The sequence below is a fragment of the Populus nigra genome, chromosome 17 (assembly GCF_951802175.1).
Source record: "Populus nigra chromosome 17, ddPopNigr1.1, whole genome shotgun sequence".
NCBI lineage: Eukaryota > Viridiplantae > Streptophyta > Magnoliopsida > Malpighiales > Salicaceae > Populus > Populus nigra.
In genome coordinates this window covers 9,942,020-9,960,547 of record NC_084868.1, presented here as the reverse complement: position 1 = coordinate 9,960,547, position 18,528 = coordinate 9,942,020, and the positions used below count along the sequence as shown (strand labels likewise).

The following is an 18,528-nucleotide window of genomic DNA, read 5'->3' as shown; positions in this document are numbered from 1 at the left end:
AAAACAATTATGAATTACTATTATAATCCATGATAATTTGCCTTTTAATACACAATAATTTTTTTTGTTTTTTTCTTTTGTATTATTCTCTTCCGAATTAACTGATGCAACCCCAAAAAAGCAATGAACAAGGCCTCAGCCCAAGCAGACAAGGAGAAGAAAAGAGAGCCTGTTACATAAAACAACAACCCAAGCCTAACATCATGGCCCATGAACACGTACAAAAAGAGACCCAGCCCGAGGGTCCATTCCAAATAAGGCCTCGAAAACCCATGTTTACACACTAGCCCATTATGGTATCAGCCCAGGAAACCGTGGATAAAAAAAACCCCAAGACTCTATCTCCAGATGGGAGTGTTTGAGAACATAGTGCAAACCGTATTTTTTAAAATTTTAATTTTTTGTTTAAAATAATTTTTTTATGTTTTCAAATCGTTTTGATGTGTTGATATCAAAAATAATTTTTAAAAAATAAAAAAACTTTATTTTGATGTATTTCTAAATGAAAAGCACTTTGAACCGTCACTGCTACCACAATCTTACATACACTAAAGAAAACACAAGAAAAGGCTATGGCCTTTGACATCTATTCCCTAGCTGTGAACGAAAACTTGTAAAAAGAAATTCTTGTGTTTGGAAGTGTGGTAATGGTTGTTTTTCAAAGTATTTTTAGTTTGGAAATGCATCAAAATAAATTTTTTTTATTTTTTAAAAATTATTTTTGACATCAACACATCAAAATAATTTAAAAACACCAACAAATATTAATTTAAAATACAAAAATTAAAAAAATATTTTTAAAATACAAAAACAATAAAGGAGGTCACATGCCCCTACTATATCAAAACTACATACAGCCATCTTGCCCTGCCCCTAGTGCTATGTTATGCTACCATATAAAGCAAAGACAACAGGTGCTTTCCTTCTCTCGACAGTAGCAATATAGATTTTAAAGGGAAAAGAAATACACCTAAGGTCCCTTGATTCCTTAGCTACTGATTTGATGATGCCATGCCACTCCAAGGATCGTCTTTGAAGCTTGAAGGATGTAATCTCGAAGGTGACTTCCCAAAGCTAGCGGCTTTAATAATGGTGATGCCCAGGGAACTGCTTCCTCAAAGAAAAGACTCGATCTCTCTCCCCTATGAAAGTCAGTAGCTCATAAAAGAGAGTGGCTTTGCTAGACTTACTGCGTTGAAGCCACAAGCAAGAGTAGAGATAGAAGTAGACCTGTGTTTAGGTTCCTGGTATTCTATGTGATTGGGACTGATGTACATGAGAGAGTGGTTGGAGTTCGACGTGTTTTCAAGGAAAACATCAAGGGTTTTTCGATGAAATGAAAAACTAGTAAATCTTGAATCTCATTTCATAATAAAATTTTTATTGACTTTTTATACATAATTAAATTTAGAAGACATGATTTTTTGAAATAACCACACGCCTGGGGTCAACAAACCAACGCGCCGGCTCTGCAGACCAACCCCCATAGAGTCTGCAGTCACTTGGGACCAATTCTCTTGAATCAGTCGTTTGGACCCAATTTTTTTAGGTCCAGACAAGGATCCAAATTTTATAAGTCCGAACGAGGACTCAATTCTTTTGGGTTATATATCCGGACCAATTTTTATTGGGTCCTAACACAAGCCTTACTGGGAATAAATTTGGAAAAATATATAATAATAGTTGTTCTTATTATTATTATTATCATTATCATCATCATCATCATCATCGTTAATAATTATTTTAAAAAAATTATTATATGTAGTGTACATTTTATGATTGGTGTATTGATTAAGACGATCACTGTATACTCTATTGAAATAATAAAAAAGAAGAAAAAATTCAATTTACATTAACATGATTGTTCGAAGTATTTTAAATTGATATAATATTCTGAGTGGTTACATTTTGAATAAAAAATAGAATTGAAAATAAAATTTTAGATATAAAAATCATCTTCCTCGATATGAAATCCAATTAAATTGAGATAAACCAAGAGAAAACAAGCAAAAAAAAAAATTATGAAATCTAATTCCCAACAAATCCAATATAGAAGGATAAACTAAAAAAAATCAATAAAAAAAAGAAACACTAGCAAACCAGGTAAGCCTACTAAACCACGTAACTTGGATCATGCGAATGAGATAAACCAATAAAAGGCAAGTAAAAAATATGAAGTTCAATTATAAAATAATTAAATGTTTAAGGATGAAGTTAAAAAAATATTAAATAAAAAAACACCTGAGTCAATCTAGGCTAATTTACCAAACTCATGGTCAAGTTGATGAAATTGAGTTAACTTAGTAGAAAGAAAAAATAAAATCATTATAAAAAAAAACCTTAAAAAATAGTTAACTCGGGTTAAGTTTTCAAATATGCAACTTAGGTGAAACCAAGATCACCCATTCGAGTAAAAACACGAAGCCCAATTTCAAACCAACTTCATGTCAAATGATAAGATTAAAAAAAATCATTCTTATAAAAGGACTTGCAATAAAAAAAGTAACAATCAAAAGAATAAAAAAAATTATAAATTAAAAAAAATATAAGGACATTTTATATTTTATATTGGATGATGAAATTGAAAAAAACAATTCATAAAAAGATAAAAAAAAAAATAGCAATTAAAAAATAAGGACCAAATTTAAAAAAAAAAGAAAAAAAGAGAACAACCTGTAATTTTTTAATTAAATGATGAAATTGAAAAAATTCTAAATCTTAAAAAAGAATAAAAAATAAAAATTTAACAATTAAAAGAATGAGGATTGAATAATAATAAAATAATAATTTCACAGAGAAGAGAGCGAACATAGGAAAGAAGAAATAAAAGGTGGCTGGCAACTCATCGCCATAAATCACCTTACACACGTCACCTTATATAAAGAAAAACATCATCCTGGAAGGCTAGGTTTGGCCGTAAGAGGAGACCATATAAGCCGCTAGAGCTCTACAACCTCCTTGCTTTCTGGAACGTGCATTGCATTTACCAGTTTTTTTACCCTTCTTGCTAACGTTACCCATATTTGTTTCATAATCCAATTTGGTTCATGAGAACCTAATTGCTCTATATCAATATAATTTAAATATATTTTGATAAACCAAGCATACAATATCTCATCAACAATACAAGACTTGTATATCTAGGTAAAAAGAAACTATCAATTCAATTCAAGGAAAAAAAAAATAGAATGACCAAATAAAAAAATAATACATAAACATTTTCCCTACCCAAGCAAACCAGGCCCCAATGGAACAAAATTAAAGGTGCCTAAATTTTTTCAAAGCCTCAAATTTAGTCCCCTAAGCTTTAATTTCTCTAAAAAAAATTAAAATTGAATTTTATTTCATAAAATCAAGTAGAATTTCCTTGACACCTCATGTGAAGTCCAAACCTAACTCTCTTTGGTCGTGCGTCCGGACCCAAGTCTCTTAGGTCCGGACACGGACCCAATTCCCAAAAACCCAATTCTCTTGAGTTTAGACCTAAATCCCACGAACCCATTAGCTGAGTGGGTCATGTGTCCGAACCCACGTTTCTTGGGTCGTGCGTCCGGACCCAAATCTCTTGGGTCTGGACAAGGACCCAAGTGTCTTGGGTTCGGACTAGGACCCTAATCTCTTGGGTCCGGACGAGGACCTAACTCTCTTGGGTCATGTGTCCGACCCACTTCTGTTGGGTCATGCATCCGGGCCTAAATCTCTTGGGTCATGCGTCCTTACCAACTCTTTTAGGTCAGGCGTCAGGACCCAACTCTCTTATGTCCTGCGTCCGGACCCCATGGAGTTGGGTTTGGCGCCCTGACTTGACAAACTTGGGTCATGATGCAAGACCCAAGAGAAATTAAAGGGTGAAGATAAGAACATTTGATCTATAAACCCGCGGCAGCGCACAAGCATGCCACCTCGTATAATCTAGACAAACTCATACCCATAAACTACTCACCATCCCTAAAAGCCCAATGCCCATCTTTTCTCAAAGTGAGGGTTAGGTCGTTTTCATGTCTAAATTCAAAACCACCATTTTAGCTTGAGTTTAAAATAAAACATGTCTATTTAGGTAATCCTAGTCACAATAAACACATTTTGTTTTGAAAACAAACAATAATACATCTTATTTGAGATATGATGTATGGGTGATTATTATCTTTCCTATTACTTAACTAGCCCATTACATATAAATTCTGAAAACTAGTTAGGGTTTTCTAATTATAATTAAACTAGGTGGAGACTTATTTTTTTTTTTTTACTTTTATCCTTCTTACATATAGCTCACTTTGATGTCTCATGCCATACTTGACATGATATTTAAAAATAGATTAAAATTATTAGGTGACCAATTTCAAGAAAAAAAAAAGTCAAAATCATTAAGCCAACATCATCGACATGAGAATTTAAAAATGATCAAAATTCTTAGATGACCAACCTTGACATCAAATTTTAAAAGGGTCAAAATTATAAGGTGACTAACATTGATATGGGAATTTAAAAATGGGTCACTTAATCAATTGCATGAACTTGTCAGCATCATCTTAGACTCTTGCCTCAATTCATTTCAAGATAGTAGGCTCACTTGTTTGCTTGAGTTCAACTTCTAAGTAAATGATCTAGTTCTGAACCTAAACACAAGGCTTTAATAATGGTGATGCCCAAGGAACTTCTTGCTCAAAGAAAAGACTTGATCTCTCCCCTATGAAAGTTAGTTGCTCATAAAATAGAGTGGCTTTGCTTGATTTACTGTTTTGAAGCCACACAGCAAGAGTACAGATAGAAGCAGGCTTGTGTTTAGATTCCTGGTATCCTATATGATTGGGACTGATATATATAAAACTGGTTGGAGTTTGACGTGTTTTCAAGGTAAACATTAAGGGTTTTTAAATGAAAGGAAGTTCATTAGATCTTTCATTATATCTTCAATCTTATGTTTTTATCGTCAAATCTTCATAAAATTATAGATTCTTTTTCTATACATAATTAAATTCAGAAGACATGATTTTTGAAACAATCATTATTCTCAATAATAGTTGTGTTCAACCACTATTTCCAATAACGGTTGTGTTCAACTGCTCTTCTTAATAACGGTTATGTTCAAACTATATTATTTTTCTAATATTTTTTTTAACTCATGTTACTTTTCCAAAACTTTTATCAAATTGTATTAAAATTCTAAAATACCCCAATCTCTCTCTCTCTCTCTCTCTCTCTCTCTCTCTCTCTCTCTTTCTTTGCTACCCTCTCTCCTTAGTCTGCTTTTATATAGGGCTAAGAAGATTTCTGACCTTTATTTTCTAGTCGCTAATATCAATTTTTTGTTTTATCATTTCTTATGTGTTTTTTGTTTAATATAATTGTGTATCAACTATATTTTATTTGAAAACCTAACCTAGGATTAGAGGACTATTATCAGCTTCTATCCTTGTATGTTGACTATCAAGTAATAGAATTAGTGAATATATTATGTTTGCATTTGTCATGTTGATGCTTCATGTTTGTTTTTGCTTGATATAAATGTGTATCAATTGTCTTTTATTCAAGAACTTAACTCAGAATTACTGTCTCATGTCATTAGGTGGATGATTTTTTGTTTGACATAAATGCATATGAAATGTCTTTTATACAAGAACTCAATACAAGATTGGAGAACCCATTGTTGGATCATATCTTTGAATGTTAACTATCTGAGAAAGGAGAACAGCACAGAAAAGACTGGTGAAGCTAGCCATCATATAAAAAAAGTGAAATTCTAACAAATCTTTGATCAATGAATTTATTATTCTCTTTGCCTCCCAATTCTTATCATTAAGATGAAGATCTAGTTTCATATATATTCCAAACAGTACATGAAAATCTAGTTTGATAAATTTCTTAAAATTTGTCTAGTAACTTCTATCATCTGAAATAATATATTCCTGAATTTTTTATGACTTGAAAATTTAGCACAATATAGTTTCATATGTCCAGTACTTCCCTGTAAAATTTCAGTTTGACCTAATTTATGGTTTGAGAGATATGTCTGATCTCACAAAACTGATTAACAAATATTTTAACGCTAAATTCAAACTTAACTTAGTTTATATCACAAATTTAATAAATTTATAAAATCAAGCTGATTTTACCAATTTTTCATGAGCCATTCCTGATTTTATTGATTTTTAATTTTTTTTAATCTGATTATGTACATTAAATATGTATTGACTCGTAAAATTCTATAAATTACAAGTTAACTCATGATTTTAACAACCATAATAATTATTAGAAATTTAAACAAATAATGTACAAATATCTTATATATCTTGGATTCGAGTAGTCTTCCTGGTTGGATGGAGGGTCGACATTAACTGGCGTTTGGAATCGTGTTTCAAGTAGCGCTTTTTAAAAATTTTATTTAATTTTGTTTAATATTTTTAAACATGTATGGTATCAAAATTAATTTTTATGTCATCGCTGTGGCGCGTGGATTCACATGCTAGCGTAAGAAAGTCTAAGAAACCAGGGGATCTAGAACAGCTTCCTCCCCTCTTCACTTTCCTGCCGGCGGTGAGGATCCCGTTACCTGTAAAAGGAGAAAAATACACAAGCCAGTTGATTTTAATTTTTCTTTCTTTTTCAGATCTGTTTTGGTCTTCTCCTTTTTAGATCTGTTTCACTGCAGATCTATTTTTTCCTTCTTCTCTATTCCAGGTAGCCGGCGGCAAGGGGGAGGAACGAACGAGAGAGGGGTGTCACTGCTGGAAGAGTGGGGAATGACTACCTGGTGACTCGTACAGTCGGAAACCCGCTAGAACGGATAGATCATCGACCCCTCCTTCTTCTTTGGTCGGCGGTAAGGCAAGCAGAGGTATAAGGAGAGGGAACAAGCCACATTAAGCGTCAGCTCCCTTTTCCTCTATTTCTCTTTGGGCCGGCAGTGAGGCAAGCAGAGGACTGCTGTTGAGAGGGGAATGGGGACTCCTCTACCTGTTTTTTTCAATCTTGGCGAGCTGGCCGAAGATAGGGACGGAAGAGGAACAGCTGAGATAGGAGAATGAAGGGGGGGTTGTATGTGGGGTTGGCACCTTGCAGGGAAGATGAAGGATGATGGGGACAACTAAGAGAGGGAAGATCTATTGGCTGGGGGGAAAATGGGGGGTTGGGTTACAGAAAGGCTGAGAAATGAGAGGACGATGGAGAGGCTGGGAGAGTGGAGCTGAGGGAAGAGGGAGACTTGTCCGACTGAAGGGAGAAGAAGCCGAAATTCAAAAGCCCAAAGCAGGGTTTCTCTGGTTTTCACTCAAGGGAGGGGGCGACGGCTTGTCTGTAGATGAGTTTAGGTTTAGGGTTTCTTTGTGTTTCCTTATTTTTGTAAAATTGGCCCCTTTTTTTTGTGTCGTGTAAAGTGTTTTTTACTGGAGAAGTGTGGCATGGCCACAAACTCCTCAATTCTTTTCTTTTCTTTTGCTAATTTTTTTTTTATTTTTTATTTTGATTTTTTTTTAAAAGAAATGAGCAATATGAACATTTATTTAATAAGAAAAATTAATAATTTTAAAAGTAATACATTAAAAGTTAAATGTGTTTAAACATTTTTTAAAAAATTAAATTTTAAGCTTAGAAATAGATGTAACTATGTTAAATTAAGTTAGCATTTTAAAACTGAGTTAACAATAAATTTGATCATCAGATCGAGTTTATATTTATTTAGGTGATTTTACAGATAATTTTTCTATGAGTATCCCTCCATCACTATTTAAATCGATGGATCTTCTAGAATTAGATTCAAAAGTTTTTGTTTAGATAAATTTTGTTATTTTTTGTTAATATTTTTGGATTTATTATTTGTTTTTGAATTCTATTTTAATTCGGTTAAATTCTAATAAAGAATAATATAAATTATATTTTAAAATATATTTAATAATTTAAGTTTTTAAATTAAGATAGTTTTCTAATATGATATTAGAATTTTAATAATTGAAGCTCCAATAAGAGGAACAAATCGATCACATATGAAGAATGTAAGCTTTAGAAAACGGGTTTGTATTTCTGTAGAATAAACTATAGCAATAATGGTGCCTTCGATGATAGAATCCAAACCGATGCCAACAATGTGTTTAGGGAGAACTTGGAAGTTCCAGACCGTCTTACTGAAAATAGAAGAAGAAACAAGAGAAAAACCAAGCGTCCAACCCTACTTATCAACCCTGTCTTGATCACACAACTTCAGAATCTGGTGAGAGAGCATTCACTTTGGAACCTGAAAGGATAGCAACAACGTCGGACATGCTAGGCCTGAGAGTAGGGGACAGTTTGATGCAATCCATGGCCAAATGCAGAAGAGTGAGAGCCTGCTTATTATCAAATCTGGATCCCAACTTCTTATCAACCAAATCCCGAATCCTTCCAGCTTGGTGTAAACGACCAGCCTGAAATTGCAAAACGTGATTAACTTACAGCTTTAGAACAAGAATTGTCACTAGGGAGTATATAATCCTGCCAAAATTCACTTACAGTATCTAAAAGGAAGTCAGCTTCCTGGTTTGGAATATATTCAGTATTACTTCTCCCACTGACTATTTCAAGTACTACAACCCCATAACTGTACACATCTGCTTTAACTGTTATGGCTTTCCCCAAAGCATGCTCAGGTGCCATATATACTCTGAAATAGTTTGAGGGATTAATTAATAGTTAGAGCTGAGGAGAACGATAAATAAGACTAAAACTTTTGAGGATGTAATTTGATGCCTACCGCGATCCCCTTGCTTTGATGGCTGTAAATGGATCTTCCTCGTTGTAAATTGTTGCCAATCCGAAGTCCGATAACTTTGCGGTATGAGTGTTATCAAGCAAAATGTTCTTGGCATTTATATTCCCATGAACAATCTTGATCTTGATCCTTTTTTCTTCTTCTTCGTGTAGATACTTCAAACCTTTTGCTATTCCTAGGCAAATATCATATCTAGCTCTCCAATGAAGTTCTGTTGCAGAGTTTGTGATTTTTTGTTCTATAAATTCAAGGAATTTGTAGCTGTTAATTTTCCTGCTTAAAAAAATTATGTAATTGACAAACATTATTTCATTCTCGCTAAATTGCTAAATTATGTTAAAGAATCATCTTAATCTAATAACTTAAACTGTTAAGTAGGGTCTCAAGATATGATTTATATTATTATCATGTTAAAAAACTATATCAATCCAATAATTTAAGTTGTTAGGTAAGGTTTTAAAATATGATTTATATTATTCCCTAAAAGACTATGATAGTGAAAATATTACCGAACAAGGCTTGATGAAGGGAGCCAGATTCCATGTATTCATAAATTAGCAGATGCAGTTCTTTATTGGAATAGCCACCCAACAATTGAAGAAGATTCTCATGACTCAAGGACATCAGGTTGCCGATTTCACTTTTTATTTCATCTTTGCCTTGCTGTTTTGATTGGGGAGAAATCTTCTTCACGGCTAGTTTAATCTGATAGGGCAATTCAGCCTGCAAATTGATACTCAGAATATAAGATACATATATTTGTTTCATGGCAACTTCAAAAACCAACTGATTAGCAATAAACATAACCTTGTATACTACGCCGAAACGTCCTCTACCAATCTCCATTTTGGAGCTGAAATTTTTTGTACCATCTATTATCTGTTGTATGGTGAAAGATCTTTTCTGGACTTCTATTCGTTTTTCTATTTGCAATGAAAAAACCATCAAAGAATTGAATTAACAGACACACTACCCAGTAAGAATCTTTCAAGCAATAAAACGCAAAATGGATTTAGATTGGCATATAGTCTCACCACGCAACTCTCTATTCCCGAGAAATCCCATTTTCCATATGAAAAGAAATAGAAGTAACGGGGAGAATGCACAACCTATGGTGATCCCGGCTATTTGAGAAGCAGACAGTTTCCCATCATGAACATCGAAGTCTGTAAATAGAAGACATCAAGATGTAATTTTTTGGCAGATGTGAAGGGATAAAATATATTTAAGCTGAAACAAAATTAAGAAAAAAGTGTTTTTTCTTTTTACTTGGAGTTACAGAAATGGCAGATACAAGAGGTCCATTCAGAGCAGGTGGGTTATATAGAGATCCTTTGCCAGCCCAGAAAAAATGAATTTCCAATGGATTGTCATCCACAATTACAGGGAACTTTTCTATCCACGCTTCATTTGTACTTTTGGCCTTCTCTTTTATGTTGAAATCCTTCAGTTTCCTCTCACCCTGTAAAGAGAAAGAGTACCTTACAAGATGGAAATTGCAAGCACAATGAAGCTGTTGCGCAGAATAATTACCTGAATATATACATCGAAAATACGAGTCCCTAAGCTGCTATAGTCTTCATCCTGCGTATAAACAGTTTCAGCAAAGTGAAGTTCCACCGTGTAATTTCCTTTATGCAGACAGAACCCGTAGTATATCAGAGAGACAGGGCAAAGCCGAGCTGTTTTATATAATGATTCTTCTGAAATAGAAACTCCACAGGTCATCTTCTTTACGTAATCGCTTGAATTGCTGGTTGTTGAGATGAAGTCTCCAGAACAAGAATAAGCCCACTTTCCTGGAATGCTGTGAAAATTTGTTGTTGCATTATCTTCATCGTATTGATTCCCTTCAGCAAGAGTTTGTGGGCCACCGCAATTTATAAACAAGGAATGATCTGCAAGAAACATTATTGCAAGTGGCTTTAATGTAAGTTAGAAAACGTAACTGAATCTGAATGGCTCGGATTCTATAAAAATAATCTTAATGTAAACTCTATATGTAGACTTGGATTGAGATGAGACCGTCTATGATAGGATAAATCCAAAATCGAAGATCCATGTTGATTTGAATTCTTTCCAACTGCTATGTGCAGTTAACAAGATATATAATAAACTGACATAGATATGTGAGACTAAAAAGAGAAACATAAAGCATAGAAATCTCTCTATTTAAAAGTCCTAGCATTTAAGTGGTGGAAACTAAGTTATTTCCACTGTGATTTAATGGTTGACTCGTTGGTACATGTGTTTCTACTTGATCCGGATAAAAGCTTCCACCATTAACGAGGTAACTCGAACTTACCTTATATTTTTTTCCGTAACTATGGAGTCATAAAAGAAGGAGACTGAAAAGCAATAAAAAGAAGATGCTTTTCTTTTTTGATAAAAAAAATAAATAAATTGTGAATTTAGGGTTCTCTTTCATTAAATTATCCATGCTTTCTGTGTTTCTTTTGTCTATTAGCTCCACCCGCATTTATTAGGATTCCTAAACTAAATAAATTCTTGTAAATGTTAACAATTAAATAAATATTATAAAAAAAATATGCCATAAAATAAAAAACAGTGCCCTGCGTCAAATAGACTTACTGAACTTACGTTTTGATTTACATTGGTTGCTCAACGCAAGTATAGAACCCCTAGAAAGAAGAACTGGTGTGTTAGAAATAACTAGTTTATGTATAATTACACTAATAGAGTACAGAACATATCGGCATACCTATTTGGTTCAGTCCTAGTTGAGCAGCAGCATGCAAACAAGTTTACAGAAAATTAATAAGAAGATATACAAATCCACAAGAAGTTGATATCGAAATTAATGCAATGAAATACCCTGAGGGAACGAAAAATAAACTCCTTACATGTTTAGTTTTCGTCGGTTCTTGTTTTTTGTTGAATTCTGTGGATTTGTGAAGTTATAATTATACGACAAATCCCTGCAACATAATGTTTTATTTGAGAAGAGGCGTTTTTCATTTATTTTATTGGACAAAAGAAATTGAATAGCTTCCTCTAAAATTATATTACAGAGTAACAGGAAACTTACACCTTATATATGTCACGAATCCAGGAAGGAATTGGCCCATTAAGCATATTGCTTGCGAGACCCCTGTTCATAATATCCACAAATTGTAAATATATCGACGACATTTTAATGGATTCCCAACAAAAAAATAATATTATGATGAGCTCGATTTGCTTGAGTTGAAGAAATTCTTCACTTACAATCTATTAAGATATAGATTTTTCATAGAAAGTGGAATCCGACCAGTTAAGTTGTTAAAGCTCAGATCTCTGCAACAAAACCATCAAAGTCTTTTAGTTTTACCAAAAAAGATAACAGAAAACTAAAAATGCATTTATTTATTGAAGATAAAAATTGTTTTTTTTCCCAAACACGTATTTTCTATTTCTCAACTTTTTTAGAAAATTAACTGTTAGAATTAATTAAGAACCTCAAAGAGTGGCCTAACCCATGGAGTCCAAAGAAAATAAAAGGACCAGAAACAAGAGCTTAGAAGAAGATGGGATTAATCCAAGTAAATGTTAAAGAGTCGAGCCCAACAAGAAACTCACTAAACCTAACTTATCTTAAAAGACACCTTCAGAGATCGAGGATTGTCCATGAGTTTGTAAGTGACTTGGTATTGTTGTAATTATTCTATGTGGGTTCTAACAAACTATATATAAGATATGCATAAAAAAATAATTAATTTTCTTAAATGGTAGGATTAGAGTGGTAAGGCTCACATCTTTGTATCATTTCTTGTAATTGTAGGATTATTACGCATTGCACAACCCTACTGGTCGGATCGTCTGGTGAAGCATGGACTGAATTATTTGGTGAACAAGTTAGGAATATGATGAGATTTTATGAGTGTTCTAAGCTTAGATTTTAGAAAGGCAAGGGACTCCGATAAAAACATGCCTAAAAATAAAGGGATTAAAAGTGATTTTTCATAAAATTAAATTGGGGGACTATGTTCCCTTGACTCCTATCTGGCGCACTGATTTTACTGATTCTACTAAATTAGAAAGATTAAGTTTGAGGGGTGTAGTTCAGCTGGTTAGGTCTTAGATTTACTCTCTAAAAATCATCGGTTCGAGTCCTACAAATCTCAGGGCCACTAGAAGCTTACATAGTCGTTAACTTTAGGGTATATAGAAATAGTCCAAATTGACCGGACACCCAAATCAATCAAAACAAAATTAGACAGACTAACCGGTATTGAGCTTAAAAGAAAAAAAAAAAGAAACTTACAGGTACATTAATGATGTCCAATTATCACCAATGTATTTGGGGATTCGACCGCGAAGTGAGCAATTCCTCATAGTCCTGTGAAACCATTGCATAAGTTGGAAATTTAATTTATCTATTACTGTGCATGTGAAAAAATTATGTGTAGAGTGTAATAGTCATGGCAAGAAGGTATTTTTGGGATTATAAAGTTTCAACCCTTGATTACAGCCATTATCATCAGCATAAAACAGATCACTTACAGGTAATTTATGTTCGTCATATTTGCAAACTTTGGGAATGAGAAACCAGTGTTGTTAAGATCACTTATCCACCTGCAGGAGGGGTAAAAATAAAAAACACTTTGTTAGGGACAATTTTGGGAAAGAAAAGAATGCTTGCTTCTTTCATTGATGTGAATTTGAAAGTCGGAATCTTCAACAAAATTATTTTTTTATGAATTTAATTATCAGCCTGAATGTGAGAAATATTCACAATATTCTACCACAAAAGGTTTGTCTCAGTATACAAAAGCAAAGTCAAACAAGAAATACAGGACAGAAATGACAAATATAAAAGAGACGTAAATGTGTTTGGTTAAAAATATAAGTATATAAAAATAAAAATAAATGAAAAAATATTATTTTTATTTTTATTTTTATTTTTATTTTTTATCCCAAGATACTAACCCTAACTTAGAGCTACCAAAAAGTATTCTTTATCTCTGTAAGACAAAAAACTCCATCGAAGGACGTGAAAGAGATGGGAGCACTTACAAAGATTGAAGACCGGGCATGTTAAAAATTTCAGGAGGAAGCTCCCCTTCAAAATCATTTCCCATGAGGTACCTGTCATTAGTAAACTCAATTTGCTGACTTATCTGAAGCACTAAACTCAAAACATGTCTGCTTTCGATACCACAAAGAAGGGTTTCTACGAATTCCCTTTTCTAAATGAACATTGAATTTTAATGAAGCACTAATACTCTTACAGGTCAGTGAGGTTGGTCCATCTTGCAATGAATGGTGGTATCTTACCACTCAACTTGTTCCCAGCAACTCTACTGCGAAGACCAGTTAAGTTTCCGTTAACAACAAACAACGCACCATGGATACAAATCGAGCCTTCAAAACATGGATTATGAATAGTTTCACTTACAATAAAACCAGAGATCTAAGATTGGCAAAACTTCCTGGCAACCCTCCACTCAAATTGTTGGAGTTCAAATAACTGCAACAACGAAATGACTCCTGATTTTCTTTAAATGTTTTCAATTTTAAACATTGGATGTATTAATGGAAAAAAAGTAAACAAGTATTCTTTTAAAGTACCCATTAAACATTATTTAAATGTATTTATTAGACTTCATTTATATATTATTGAAACTCAAATATTAAAATAAAAATAATTGTTATTTTATATAATAATGTTTTTAATGGTGGAAAATTTGTTTAAAACATGGTTAATGTATGCATTTGAAGAAAAAAAAATTAAAAGTAGAGTTCACTTAATTTTGCAGTTAAAATATTGTAAGAATTTAATTTTTAATATAAGCTGATCTTTCACATTTTACTTTTAATATAGTTTAAATAAATTGTAAGTGAATAAAAATCTAATCTTTAAGAATCTTTGGGTGGCATGTTTTGAAAAAACTCAAAACTTTTACAAAAAGAACTTTTAAAATTACTTACAGTTCTTCAAGCTTGCTCAATTTTCCTAGTTCTGGTGGGAGATAACCAGAGAGTTGATTATCTTCCAATCTCCTAATTAAATCAAGGAAATGATGGGATTAATACAGAGCAGAAATGAAATAATAATACAAGATGAATTAAAGGGAATCGGGCAGACTGAGTTAAGAATATTTACAGTGAAGTGAGATTTAAGAGGGTGCCCAATTCCTTAGGAATTTGACCTGATAACATATTATTACTCAAAGACCTGCAAACGAAAAAAAGAAAGAGCCCCGGAATTGCAAGATCATGAAAATATATTCCAACAACTAAAACCATCTTTGGGTCGTAAGTAACTGAAGAAACACTGATGGCGGTTTTACTTACAGGGTAGCAAGGTTCATCAAATTCCCTAAAGATGGAGGTATGGCTCCATTCAGGAAGTTCTTTTGCAGATCACTATTGTCAGTAAACAGGAAAGTTATAATTAAGCATCCCTATTGAGCCTGAACAAGTAAATTAAAAGAAGAGTAGACAAATTATAATAAGATTGCTTACAGCATTTCCAGAGCTTTCAGCTTCCCCAAGGTAGGTGGAATTGGCCCAGATAGGTGATTTTGTCCAAGTATTCTGATCATATTTTGTAGTTTGTTTTTTACTATCACAAAAATGAGGGGGAAAAAAACAAAACAAATTGAGGCTGACAGCTAAAAGTACAATGCTTGAGGACTTACAAACTCGTTAGCCGAGTTAAGTTCACCAGGTTTGGAATGCTACCACGAAGCTGATTCTGGGAAAGATCACTGTTGGGGTAATTATGTTTTCATTTCAGCCAATTTCACGTGAATTAGACTCGATGCAATTCAGTAATAGAGCACAAAAGCTAATGCCAAAAGAATACATAGATAGATATGTCGTTATCTATTATTTAGCGACATTTTGCAAATAGTTGGGGAAATAATTTATCGTGGTATTTTTTATATCTTGAATATTTGTCAGGTGTTGAAGAAAATAATCTGTGCGTGGACCTTTTAGATCAATACCAAGAGACTTAGAGTGTGTTTGACAGTGTAGTAATGGTTGCTTTTTAAATAGTTTTTCGTACCGAAATACATTTCAATAAAACGATTTAAAAAATACAAATCACATTTAATTTTAACCAAAAAAATTTTAATTTAATCAAATACAGGTTCAATCGTAGAGCCAAAGAGTCTCTTACATTTCCTCCAGGTAAATGAGTTTCGATAGCCACTCATGGACGTGTCCACTTACGCTTATGCCGTACGTAGCTCTGCCAGCCAAAAATTAACTAAGTTAAAAGCTTAAATTGGAAAGGATTACCTAATATAATGTGTGATGCGTGCCCTGTGTTATGTATTAAGTTTGGGAAATATTTACATAGTGGTGATGTGACAAATGGTAGTGGTATTATCGCAGTCGCAGGTGGTGGAAATGCTGTTGTAATAGAAGCTCTTCTCCGAGCAGTAAGAACGAGAAATTTGTGGCACTGGCAACCCCAATGCTGATATGACTGCTCTCAGAGCATACACTGCAAATATTTAAGAAATAATTAAATTAAGGTTGAAGAAGAAGCAATTTTAAAAGTGAAAAATTGTTATTTTTTAATAAGATTAACAACCCCAATGCAAGAGCGTGTACGTTTGTGTTTTTCAATGAAAATATATTGAATTTTTTTAATTTTAATATTAGTATTTTAAACTCATTTCAAAACATATTAAATTAATGTTTTTTAAGAAAAAAGATAAAAAAAAACTTGAATGTTGAGAGTTGTCCCACAAGCTTCATCTGTTTAACAAAATCAACCAATTAACTCGCGAAAAAAAAAACCTCCTTATTTTCTGATTAAGTTTTCGAAAATTAAAAAAGCTTACTTTTTATTTGCTATAATGAAGAAAAAAAAAGACTAACTAAATTATTATCACCTTCATCACAAGGCAAACCTCCATCTGCACTACAGTTGAAATTTTGATCTGCACAAGCATAATAGGATGCTCCTCGTCTAGAACAAGGAACACTGTTCCTTTTGAGCGCCCCATAACTTACATATGGAGAATTAGCACTGAATACAGAACCATGTTGACAAAGAAGAAGAAGAAGAAGAAGAAAGGGGAGAGCAGGAGGAATATGCATTTTATTTTTGCTACTGTCAGTTTTCCATTCACTTGATTTTGCTAGGCAGATATATAGGAGTAATATACAAGTTGAGATATGTTATCGTTAAAAAAAAAAAATCCAACTTTTTAAAAGTTGTGCCTTCCAGCTGTCTTTACTTTTTCCATAGAAAAAAGAATATCATTATTTTATTTTATTTAAATTTACCTGATTTGATTTAATTAATTCAACTAAATTGCTAGAAATTTAGATGAATGAATCAAGTTTTATGAAGTGAATACTCTTTTCAATTCAACATAAATCTTAACTCAGATTGGATTTTAAATTACAAGTTTTTCATAATTATATTATAAGATTTAATCTTTGTCTATTTAGTATGTTGTTTTTTTTATTAAATTAAAATATTATAAAAAATGTACTTTGGAAAAAAAGAGTTTTGGAAAAGTATTGAAAAGATTTTCTAAAAACTTTGAAGAAAATGCGGATAAAAAGTAATTTCAGAGAAAGTGAGGGACTAATAAAAAAACACGGCTTTTTCTTAAAAGTGAACTCAAATAATTGGGCACTCCAACAAAAAAAAAAAGTGACCTCAACTTTGGGATATGAGATGATTAAAATAATTTTATTAAAAAAAAGCACCAAGAATTTATCACCGTACAAGAGAATCTTAGCCACTCCAATCAATTTAATTAATTAATGCCAATTTAGTGTAATTTTTTTAAGAACTCATCTCTATTTTTCACTTACAAGTGTAGTTGTTAATTATATTTTAGTTTGTTAACTACTCTCTCTTCTGTCTTGTGTTATATAAATTTCATTGAATATAAAATTTAGTACTATTTGTTTTCTTTTTGAGAATTTATATCTATTTTTAAAATTATAAACAGTGTTGCTATTTATATTTTTGTTTGTTGAATATATGCTTTTTTATGCACAATTAATCATACTCATAGATAATATGACTTGCATATATATTTTAAAAAATAAAAGCTTAAAAGAATTTGTACATTGCTTTAGGCTGCGTTTGAAAATGCAGGCCAATTCGTGTTTTTAAAAAATTTAAAATTTGTTTTTTTGTTAGAATTGAATTTTTTTATATGTTTTAGATCGTTTTAATGCACTGATCTCAAAAATAATTTTTTAAAAATAAAAAAATTATTTTAATATATTTCAACATAAAAAATACTTTAAAAAATAATCGCAATTACATTATTAAACATGGGCTTAGTATGGAATTTGTACATTTTAAATAAAATTATCTTTGAGTTATCAAAAATTCATGGCAACAAGCACCGAGATACATGATGTGTGATTGAACTTGCCAGGTAGTATCAGGAACGAAAGTAATGTTTGTAAATATAGTAATTATTGTTTTTTAAAGTACATTATTTTTAAATATATAATAATAATTATTTTTTCTCTGCGCAAAAGATCGACACAATGGAAACAAAAGATGCTGAACACAAACAAAGACTTGACCATAAATTTTAAAGATGGATTATTATTTCTCAATTTTCGCTTCCTGATTGGACCCAAGAAATGTAGGGCAAGCTGTCAGCTTTTGGCCTTTATACTGATGCTGTAGATTTAAAAAATAAAAAAATATATTATTTTTAAATAAAAGAATATTTTAAAAAATAATTCCATTTTAGACTTCCAAACATTTTAAAATAACGTAGACAAAGACGTGACCATAAATTCTAAAGATGCTATCTGTCACTTCTCAAAGTCCGGATTCCATGATG

General features: G+C 32.3%; 1 protein-coding gene across 4 annotated transcripts; it reads right to left on the bottom strand.

The window, feature by feature from the left end:
* Window positions 1-7,994: 7,994 nt before the first annotated feature.
* Window positions 7,995-16,841, bottom strand: LOC133677186 (probable LRR receptor-like serine/threonine-protein kinase At1g53440). 4 transcript variants are annotated; one of them, XM_062099052.1, is made up of 26 exons: window positions 16,594-16,841; window positions 16,049-16,199; window positions 15,870-15,941; window positions 15,385-15,453; window positions 15,209-15,280; window positions 15,038-15,109; window positions 14,847-14,918; window positions 14,672-14,743; window positions 14,139-14,210; window positions 13,972-14,043; window positions 13,757-13,828; window positions 13,244-13,315; window positions 13,005-13,079; window positions 11,969-12,037; window positions 11,790-11,852; window positions 11,605-11,679; window positions 11,463-11,477; window positions 11,342-11,382; window positions 10,274-10,638; window positions 10,010-10,202; window positions 9,775-9,906; window positions 9,548-9,663; window positions 9,250-9,463; window positions 8,723-8,978; window positions 8,482-8,632; window positions 7,995-8,396 (listed from the first exon to the last, which is right to left on the bottom strand). In XM_062099052.1, the coding sequence occupies exons 1-26, from the start codon at window positions 16,799-16,801 to the stop codon at window positions 8,184-8,186; spliced, it is 3,054 nt and encodes a 1,017-aa protein (XP_061955036.1). In that variant the 5' UTR covers window positions 16,802-16,841; the 3' UTR covers window positions 7,995-8,183. The 4 variants fall into 4 exon arrangements, with proteins under 4 accessions (XP_061955036.1, XP_061955039.1, XP_061955037.1 ...); XM_062099055.1 differs by lacking the exon at window positions 16,594-16,841 and adding an exon at window positions 16,425-16,446; XM_062099053.1 differs by lacking the exon at window positions 11,969-12,037.
* Between the last annotated feature and the right edge of the window lie 1,687 nt (window positions 16,842-18,528).

Coding starts and splice junctions, on each gene's coding strand:
- LOC133677186 (XM_062099052.1), bottom strand. CDS start 16,801: ATGCATATTCCTCCTGCTCTCCCCTTTCTTCTTCTTCTTCTTCTTCTT. Junction 15,281..15,384: donor TTAACTCGGCTAACGAGTTT/GTAAGTCCTCAA, acceptor AAATATGATCAG/AATACTTGGACAAAATCACC. Junction 8,397..8,481: donor CTGACTTCCTTTTAGATACT/GTAAGTGAATTT, acceptor TTGCAATTTCAG/GCTGGTCGTTTACACCAAGC.